This window comes from Triticum dicoccoides, chromosome 3B, assembly GCF_002162155.2.
Source record: "Triticum dicoccoides isolate Atlit2015 ecotype Zavitan chromosome 3B, WEW_v2.0, whole genome shotgun sequence".
Taxonomy (NCBI): Eukaryota; Viridiplantae; Streptophyta; class Magnoliopsida; order Poales; family Poaceae; genus Triticum; species Triticum dicoccoides.
In genome coordinates, this window is record NC_041385.1 from 813,184,251 (window position 1) to 813,194,875 (window position 10,625).

Consider the following 10,625-nt stretch of genomic DNA (forward strand, 5'->3'; position numbering starts at 1 on the left):
GCGCGACCGCACCTCCGCTCCCGGTGCCACATTTATGCAGGCCCAGAGAAAACACGAACGATCACAGGAGACAACATTGAAGCTGCGCGCCGGCCGAGAGCGCCACCCACGCCACATCTGGTCGATCTCTGTGCCCGTTAAATTCTAGAGCGACATGACCAAACTAAGTGAGGGGACGATTTTCTACCGCATTGTAGCGCATGCCCGTTCTTTGGCCTACAGACATTAAACAGATGCGCCTACCGAGAAACCCACTTCGGCCCCCGTAATGAAATAGTGTGCTACTTGGTCAGGGTGACGCCCGCTACTTAAACGTTATCACGTGTGACATTTTCCACACCGCACCACCTCCGCTTCCCTTCCTACTCTGTGCACCTATAACGCAATGACGACGAGCTCAAGTGCATTGTGGGAGAGCCTCTGTATGGAACAAAAGCTCGAGTTGGCCGGACTTGCAGGCAGCTGGAAAACCCGTCGTGCACGGAAACTAGAGGTCAGACCGCTAACGAGCTTCACAATGGAGCTGGGGCAGGCACACTTCCACACTATTATGGCGGAGGTGGAGTCGACTCACCCGGAGTTGGAGTTCCAGAGGGCGCAGGAGAACCAGCACTACAATCTCGACCTCATCACGCATCACCTACTGGCGTAGGGGCAAATCTATGACGAACGAGGAGGTAGTGGCGGGCATGGTCACAGAGGACATGACCTTCATCGACCAGTAGCGGGTGCTCTTTGATCCCACACAAAGCTCACGCCGACCCACGTCGGCAGCTCCGCGTTGTTTGCGCCATCCGCACTGTTTGTCACAACAACCACGAGGCCGGACCATACTTCGATCTGTGAGCTCACCGACCGGCGGCGGACTCCGGCAAATCAGAGCAGGGACACGGGAGCCACTCCGCCTCCTCCCATGTCTTGCTCTTCCTCACCAAACGTGGGGAAGAACAGGGCGTTGTACATGTTCATCTCCATGGTCTATGAAGATTTAACTAGACACTTTTGCTGTGTTAATAAATCCATGTATGTTCTTCTTTGGTAAAATATATCAAACTTTCTTGAATTTAGTCCAAGTTGAAATGAAAATTGTCCAGTTTGCATAAATTTTCCCTCTTTGTTCTTAGCCACGTTTGAAAGGAGCGCTCCCAACCTCCCATATCAGTGTCTACGTGTCGGCGGACACATCCAGACATATCGGTGAACGGATACTATGTCCATTTTAGGGGATAGCATTGGGCTTGGCTGCCTAGTGGTGTCAAATATTAATCAGAAAACGTGCTTGGGATAGACAGGATAACTATAATCAGACTGAAGACGAGTCCCGGTAGAAGTTGGAAAAGAAGCCGATTTGGAACTGAATCTGAAATTCGGCAGATTCCTAGTACTAGTACACATCGATGGTGGGAATCGAGACGGCCGCCGCGCTCCCGGACGACGTCGTCCTGGAGGTCCTTGTGCGCGTGGCCGACGTCGCCACGCTGTTTCGCTGCGCCACGGTATGCAAGCTGTGGCGTAGGCTCATCGCCGACTGCTCCTTCCTCCGCCGCCGCTGGCCCGAGGGTATGTTTGGATTGTGCCCCATCTAGCCCTACCAAATTATTGGCATGGCCAACTTGAAGGCAAGACCAAAAAATTGGCAGGTTATGGCTGTTTGGTTTGTAGGCCATAGCACTTGCCAACTTTTTCGCAAAACCATTGGCCAGCGTTTGGTTTGAAGCCAAATATTTGGCAACCTTCATTGGACTGTGTTTGGTTTGGTTCCAAAATGCATGCCAGCCAAAAAGTGATCAGCATCAGACACTACCTCACATATATCACATGACATTAATACAAATTTTCAATTTAGAAACGCACACAGACACAAACTGTAAGCATGCATTTTCAGAAATTGACAATGACATGGTTCAACTAATACATTAGATAACTCATATTGTTCGATACATCAGATTAATCATCAAGGAGGCTAAATAAAATTCACATAGTAACCAAGTCTTTACCAGACCAAGTAAGTCAGACTAGTCAGACTAGCATCAAGTCTGCTCCATATAAACAAAATATGATGCACCCGGCCTGCTCTATATAGACAAAATATGCATGATGTATGTTACCCATGCTCCTAGCGGTAAACAAAAGGAAGCCGCAATCTCTATCTAGTCATGTGGCCATTCAGTGAGCAGTTGCAGATCCACCGTTGCCACCATCTTCTTCAAACCGAGGCTCGAAGAAGCTAAGGACCCACTGTCCAAGAATTGTTTCATCAGCATAGTTGAGGTAACTACGGAAGATATCTTGGTCTGGTTTGGATAGATATGCAACAAGCTCAAGTTTATCCTTAGCTGGTATGGTAAGGGCATTTATCCGCTTCCAAAGGTTTGCATATGGATCTGTAGGTGGCATTGGTTGCACAGAAACAATAGGAGATGCAAGAGAGTCAGCTAGCTTCTTGATACTGGCTGCCATATCATCATTAGATATCTTGCCCTTCTTGTTTGCTTTCCCCTTAGTTGGCTTCTTGGAAGGTGAAGATGACACGTGCTTGCGCTTCTTGTTTAAAGAATTGCCTTCCAAGTCAACTTTAGGACTGTGACGATTAATAGTGTCAGAGTCAGCTTCATCGCTGTCAACTGGAATTAGATTGGCCTCAAGTTCCCTCACTTCCTCGCTGTCATCACTATCATCATCCACATTGACAGTGGTTTGGTCAGTTGCAAGCGAGCCATCAGCATGGGACTGGTCAGAGAATAACTCTTGCAATTGATTAAAAAACCTGATGGGTCTAGTAAGATAATTGACTGCAGTTTTCTGCACATAAGTTAAAGAAAAAGATGGTAAAATATTAAGCAATCACAATAAAGGACAATGGATAGGAAGCACATATATGGACAATAGCAGCCTATCCACCTATTTTCATATTAGACTATGATAGAAGCAAGAGAACACAATAATACAAACTTACACTTAGGTTTTGTTTTTCTGACTCAGAAAGTGTGAATGTGAAATTAATCATGTCAAAGCCATTGCCACTATTGGCCATGGCACGACGCACCCAACCCCAGTTCTCCTTGCATGACCGGTAGTGTCGGTCCACTTGGGTTTGAGTGACACCAAGAGTAAACTTGCCATTCAAAGCATCAGCACAGTGCAAGTGGTGCTGTTTCTTGAACTTGAAAGTTGCAGGTTTGTCCTTACGAAGCTCAATATACCAATCAAGCATAAACCTTGTCGCCTCGTCAGTCCAGGTTATGTACTTCTCACGAGGATTTGACTCCTCCTCGGTCTTTATAGTGAGCTTTTGCTTCCCCATGACCTGCAGATAGGTCACCAACACAAACCATTTAAAGTGATTAAACAAATGCACATCCTTCAATGATAAAATAAGTCCGGACCAGCATACAAACACCCATCTTCAGCAACACTTGAAGCTTACATACTAAAATAAGTCAGACAATCTTACAATGATAAAATAAGTTGCATAAATTCATCAAAATCAAAACACTACATCCTTCAATTGTTCCCTCACATGAAAATACATCAAAGATACACTACAAGCTTCGATTGTTCCCTCACATGGGAAATGCAACAGAGATACTAAAATAAGTTAGCATTAGCCTTGTTGTCACTTGCATTCTCTCTATCTGCCCACATCTGTTGAGCTAATAAATCACGCTTGGCAGCCCACTCACGTATGTCAGCCTCTTCATCACGAACCCGTCCACTACTCCTTGGGAGGTTGGCATACCATTTTCTAATATCCAATTGTGCAAAGCACAACAAGCAACTACCCCTTAATCTGAGATTTTAAAGGTACGAAGGGCCTTTGAGTAAGAATCTTGAAGCGACTCTTAAGAGCCCCAAATGCTCGTTTAACTGTGGTCCTAAGTGATGAATGACGGTGGTTGAATAATTCTTTTTCCGTAGTTGGTTCATGGGGTCCAGCAAATTCATTTAGGTGGTAACGCACACCACGACAAGGAGGCAATATCCCCGGCCTTGCAGCATACCCGGCATCAGCCAAGAAAAATTTCCCTACAACCATGTTGCACTAATGGTGAGCTAAGGTCAAGTTGGAACGCCACAATGACAAACATGTATGTTAAGTTGTATATGTACCTTCAGGTATTTTCAGACCTGTTGGACGTGAGAGGGCATCTTTTAGCACAAGAGAATCATGGGCAGAGCCCTCCCAACCAGCTAGAACATATGTGAACCGAAGGTCGAAGTCAACAACTGCTAGCACATTTTGGGAGGGATATGACTTGCGGCCCCTAAATTTGTCCACCATGTGAGCAGGAACACAAGCCTTAACATGAGTGCCATCTAGTGCCCCTATGCATCCCTACGAATATGAAAAAGGGAAGTTCATGTCAAGCTTGGGCTAGGCCGATCTTGTATAATCAGTAAAAAAATCTATGGTCTAAGGATTACCTCAAAGTACGGGTAGAATCTGTTCGGGCTGCTAGTGATTTTTGTGTGTGTGTCCGTCGATCTAATATAAATTAGATCACGTGCTAACTCCCCCATCGCACGCAGGAAATATTGAAATATCTGCTCACTGTTTCACTAGATCGCCAGAACCAAAATCCAACAGATGAATTTGTGTGATGCTGACCGACCATGTATAGGAACATTGCAACTTGTTCCTCTACCGAAACATGAAATGTGTCACTTAACAACTCCTTCTGCCTAAGCCTGTTACATAGCTTGTAAAATACAGCTCGAGTCATCCTTAATTGCTTGATGCATGTTGCATCCGATGTGTCAATGAGCCTAATTAGTACATTAGTTCTGTAGATGTCTCTCTGAACTAATGGACCATACTTCCTGCCTTTACCTCTAAATTTTCTACCATCTCTGCTTCTATACCAGAGGGCCAAGAGTAGAACAATAACACAGAGAGTTCTCCGCCTCAACATGTTGTAATAATAATATCTTTGTTGATCCATGTCCATCTGGGTCAATATGAAATGTACAAAAATATGAATGAGCTAACTTGGTACATCATTAGAAATGATTACTTGCTAAAAGATACATGTTAGAAAGCAAACCTGCTTCTAACCAGTACCAAGGATGCACAACTTGTAAAAAAAATACACCTTGATGGACAAAAAATCGAAGCATGTCTCAGTAGTTAATATGTATATCCAACTTCAAAAAATCCACCTTAATGTTCTAAAAATAGAGACCATACATATGGCATAAAAAGGGAAGAACAGACCATACTAATTTCAGAACCATACCTGGTTAATTAACTAATTAACATCATTATTCTCATGTGATTTGACTTGCGTCAAACAAAGAACATGGATCACCCACAAAAGAAACAAAGAATATGGATTAGAGTCTCATATGTTTTTACTTGCAGCAAACCAACAACATGCACGGGAGTTCCATTCCAATTTTACTTCCAGCAAACAGGAGGATTCAGCAAGCAATATCTCAGATCTAGCAAGTAGTACCTCCGTACAATACATACATCCATAGAGGGATGATGGGGATTTGAGCTCACAAATCAGACCATAGAAAAGGGGATCGGAGTAGTGTTGGATGGGGATTTCAGCGGCCGACCTTGGAGCGTAGCTTGACTGGGAGAGGAGAGCGAGAGGTGGAGCAGCGTGGCCGGTCGCCGGCCGCCGGAGAAGCTCGCACCGACGCAGAACGCGGCCGCCCGGTGATTGGATCGAGAGCACTTCTGTGCGTGGAGATAAGAAGAGAGATGGGGAAAGTGGCGAACAGGTGGGAAAAAAATCAATCGTGCCTTTTATATCACGGTGGCTGGCTCGCGCCAGATTTGGCAGCCAATATTTTGGCGGCTGATTTCCGCGCCGCTGTTTCGCCCGCGAGTTGGCGAAAACGATACGCGGGCGCGCCCAAGTCGACGATGGCGAGCCAAAAATGGTACCAGACCAAACGCTAGCCAAATATCGTGGGCATGACCAATTTTTTGGTAAGGCTAGTGTTGGTCACCATCCAAACAGCCCCCGAGAACGCGCCCCACCCGTCCTTCCGGCTTCTTCACCCGGCAGCGGTTACATGCAAAAGAGGACGAGGATCTGCTTGTCGGCGTAGACGAGGTCGGGGATCCCGACTCGCTGCCGGTATTTGTCTCGGTTCGACGGTCGCCGCTCGACCCCGGCCGCCGATCCTTTCCCGGCCCAAGCGCGCTGGCGGGGCTCCTCAATGGCGCGACGTCACTCACCTCGCGTGGTGGTCTCCTCCTGGTGCGCCTCGCTCCACACGACGACCGTGGCCCTGTCAATCTGGCCGTGTGGGAACCGTTCGCTGGCACGTGCGATGTGCTTCCACCGCTAGTAAGCGAGCCGACCCACTTCTTGGGCTATGCCATTCTAACCAGCGAAGACTGTTGCTCCCCGAACGAACCGCGGACGGCGCCGCCGGAGGCGCCAAACTACTAAACATTTTTCAGGGTGGTGGCCATCGGCCTGGCCCGCGACAACGGCATTCTGGACTGGAACTTGCACAGGTTTTCAAGCACCGAGCCGAGCTGGGCCTTCTCTAGAAAGCGCTTGGGCGAGCTGCGCGGGCATGTGACGAGTGGTCAGACATCGATGACTCGACAAGCTATTTCACAATTGATGCGCGCAGTGATGATGGTGATGTCTCCTTAACGAAGCTAACTCTCCCGCTACCGGCGATCAAACCCACCTTTGAATATTTTCACATGGCTGGCCTCGACGGGGCGCTCTCGTTATACTGTCTGTACACGGAAACGAAAGGTTTATCCAGTCTCCGCAGTGCGTAGAAGTGCTAGGATTCGGAGTTCAAAATTTTGTGGGTAACAAGAACATTTTCTCGTTTGAACTTGCCTGGTTTGAAAGAGAAGGGTTCCTTGAGTTGCTAGCTAGAGAGTGGGCTAAGGACTCGGGAGGTAGGACGCCTATCGAGAGATGGCAATGCAAGATTCGTCATCTCCGAAGGTTCCTTCGTGGTTGGGCTAAGCACACGCATGGGATTTATAAGGTGGAGAAGGAGCGACTTCTTCTAATTATTCAAAACCTTGAAGTTAAAGCAGAAACTTCTATCTTGGATTCCGATGAGCTGGAAACAAAGATAGAAGCGGAGCTGCTGCTTAAAAAGCTTCTGCGTGAGGAGGAATTGAAGTGGGCGTCGCGAGCCAAGGTTCGCAAAATCGTAGAAGGCGAGGATAACACTCAATTCTTTCACATGATTGCTAATGGGAAGCATTGTAAAAAGAGCATTTTCCAACTAGAACAAGATGAAGGGACGATAGTTGGTCAGGACAATCTGAAAGTTTATATTACAAATTATTATAAGCAGTTGTTTGGTCCCCCGGTGGAGACTTTCGTGTCGTTGGATGAGTCTAGGGTTGAGGATGTGCCTCAACTTGAGACTGCCGAGAATGAGCTCATGACTGCTCCTTTCTCGGAGAAAGAGGTGTTTGAGGCTATTGCTCAAATGGAGAATAATAAGGCTCCAGGACCGGATGGGTTTCCGGCGGAGTTCACAAGAAGTGTTGGCATTTTATCAAGGGAGATTTGATGCCCATGTTTCAGGAGTTTTTCGAGGGGCAGCTTCAATTGTTTAAGCTGAATTTTGGGACGATAACTCTTCTTCCTAAGAAGACAGAGGCTGTTCGCATTGAGCAGTTCAGACCTATATGTCTGCTTAATGTCAGTTTCAAAATCTTCACCAAGGTCGGGACAAATAGGCTTGCACAGATCGCACACTCAGTAGTTCAGCCGTCCCAGACTGCTTTCATGCCTGATAGAAACATCCTGGAAGGGGTTGTTGTCTTGCATGAAATGCTCCATGAAATCCACTCCAAAAAACTTGATGGCGTAGTTTTTAAAGTGGATTTTGAAAAAGCATATGATAAAGTGAAATGGTCTTTCCTTCAACAAGCTTTGCGTATGAAAGGTTTTGATCCGGCCTAGAGAAACCAGATTGATTCCTTTACGCAGAAAGGGAGTGTCGGGATTAAGGTGAATGATGACGTGGGTCACTATTTCCAAACACACAAGGGGCTACGGCAAGGAGACCCTATGTCACCGATGCTGTTTAACATAGTGGCTGATATGCTCACTATTTTAATAGGCCGGGCAATGGATGCAGGGCAGGTAGGTGGCCTCGTTCCACATCTAGTTGACGGCGGGATTTCCATTCTTCGGTATGCTGATGATACTATCATCTTTATGGAGCATGACTTGGCGAAAGCAAGAAACATGAAACTGCTGCTATGCTTATTTGAACAATTGTCTGGGCTCAAAATCAACTTCCACAAGAGCGAATTGTTTTGCTTTGGAAGAGCCAATGATGACCGGGAGTCGTATCAACAATTTTTCGGATGTGAATTGGGCACATTACCGTTTACGTACTTAGGTATACCCATTCATCATCGTAAGCTAACTAATATTGAGTGGAAATGCATTGAGGATCGTTTTGAAAAGAAACTGAGCTGTTGGAAAGGAAAGCTCATGTCATACGGAGGTCGATTGATTCTGATTAATTCGGTTCTTACTAGTATGCCTATGTTTCTCTTATCCTTTTTCTTGGTTCCGGTCGGAGTTAGGAAAAGGTTAGATTTCTATCGATCTCGATTCTTTTGGCAAATTGATGAGCTTAAACGAAAGTATAGACTTGCGAAGTGGGATATAATATATAGACCTAAGGACCAAGGTGGCCTAGGTATTGAAAATCTGGAAGCCAAAAACATATGTCTCCTTAGCAAGTGGCTTTTTAAGCTGTCATCTCAGACGGAGGCCACCTGGGCATAGATTTTGCGCAATAAGTATCTCTATGCTAAAACCTTGGCTCAGGTGAATGTGAGGCCTTCTGACTCTCCCTTTTGGAAGGGTTTGATGAGAGTTAAACAACTTTTTTTCAACAAGACTAAATTTATTGTTGGGAATGGTACCACTACGAGGTTTTGGGAGGATACGTGGCTTGGGGAGACCCCCCTTGCACTTCAATATCCCTCTTTGTACAACATTGTCCGACGTAGAGAAGCCTACGTTGCTACTGTTTTACAATCCGTTCCCCTCAATATCAGTTTTAGACGGACGCTTGTTGGAAATCGTTGGGAGGCCTGGCTCCATCTTGTTAGACGTTTAGTGGGTGTCCGGTTGTCTCAACAGCCAGATCAGCTGCATTGGAAACTTACTAAGAACGGTGTGTTCTCGGTCAAATCAATGTATCTGGATGTCATTAACTCTAGCGTCATCCCTACCTCGTTACATGTTTGGAAAGTTAAGGTACCCTTACGTATCAAAGTGTTTATGTGGTTTGTGCATAAACAAGTCATTTTGACTAAGCATAACCTTGCAAAACGTAATTGAGTGGGCTCGTCTAGATGTAGCTTTTGTGATCATAACGAAAACATCAAACACCTCTTTCTCGATTGTCCGTTGGCTAAGATTCTGTGACGGTCGGTTCATATTGCGTTTAATATTAATTAGCCCACCACTATTAGCATGTTATTTGGAACATGGCTCGATGGGGTGGATTCGGACACTGCAAGACACATTCGGGTTGGCGTTTGTGCACTTTTGTGGGCAATATGGAACTGCAGAAATGACTTAGTCTTTAACAGATCAACAACCATTCACTTTTTGCAGGTTATTTTCAGGGCCACGGCATTCATCCGTATGTGGTCGCTACTCACTCCGACGGAGGCCAGGGAGCGTTTGGTTACTGCGTCTACCCGATGGGAGATGGTAGCTCGAAATATTTTCAACCGGTTTGGATGGCGGTCATGTAATAGGATAGACATGTAGTGATCCTATTGTTTTGCCAGCCGGTTGTGGCTTTGGGCCTTTCCTCTTTAGAGCTTTTGTTTATGTGTGTACTATGACCTTTTCGAGACTTTGTTACTGGACTTTCCTGTTAATAATATGAGCCGTATGCATCTTTCTGATGCAGAGGCTGGGGTACATCCCCTTTTCCAAAAAAAAAAACACGGAAGAAGGTCTCGGGCTAGAGATCTGGACACGGGGTAAGGGTGCAGACTGGTACCTTGCTAGGGTGGTCGAACTGAGACAACGAATTGAGGGAGTGCTATACTTGTGGCCTGGAGAAAAGAGTGACACGTTGCTCATCAACTCGGACGCGGAGGACATGTATGTTGCTTATCTCGACACCGGGGCAGTGGAGAAAATAACAAGCGAATTTCATGGTTTGACAACGGATGATGCTGTTCCCATGGAAATAGATTGGCAGTCTTTATTCATGTCTCGGCTTGGTGGCCCGTGATACTAGTGGGCAATTGTTCTATTTCGTGATCTAGAAATACAAAAGGCTTTGTAGACATTTTACGGGGGTGCTGATGTGGATGGTTAGGATTGGAAGTGTGAGGATCAAGGGACCCACCCCACTCCAATTAGGGGGGACTAGTCGACAACCTGTGCATCCGCACGGTCTAGTCATTTTAAAAATACATAAATAGTGAAAATTGAAGAACTTTTGATGTTAATATATATATGGTAGGAATTTGAAACGTATGATAACTTGAAATGAAATTCGAGAATCTCCAAACTAATCAATGTATGTTGTGAATTCAAAATTATTTTGCCAATGAGATAATCAAACTGGAAACTGAAAAGTAAAATATATATTATCAAGGAAAATTTAGAAGGAACCACAAGCTGAAT

At 45.7% G+C, this 10,625-nt stretch overlaps 1 protein-coding gene across 1 annotated transcript; it reads right to left on the minus strand.

The window, feature by feature from the left end:
• Positions 1-2,166: 2,166 nt before the first annotated feature.
• On the minus strand, positions 2,167-4,897 carry LOC119280136. Its single transcript, XM_037561098.1, has 3 exons — positions 4,832-4,897; positions 2,957-3,307; positions 2,167-2,802 (listed from the first exon to the last, which is right to left on the minus strand). The coding sequence occupies exons 1-3, from the start codon at positions 4,847-4,849 to the stop codon at positions 2,167-2,169; spliced, it is 1,005 nt and encodes a 334-aa protein (XP_037416995.1). The 5' UTR covers positions 4,850-4,897.
• Between the last annotated feature and the right edge of the window lie 5,728 nt (positions 4,898-10,625).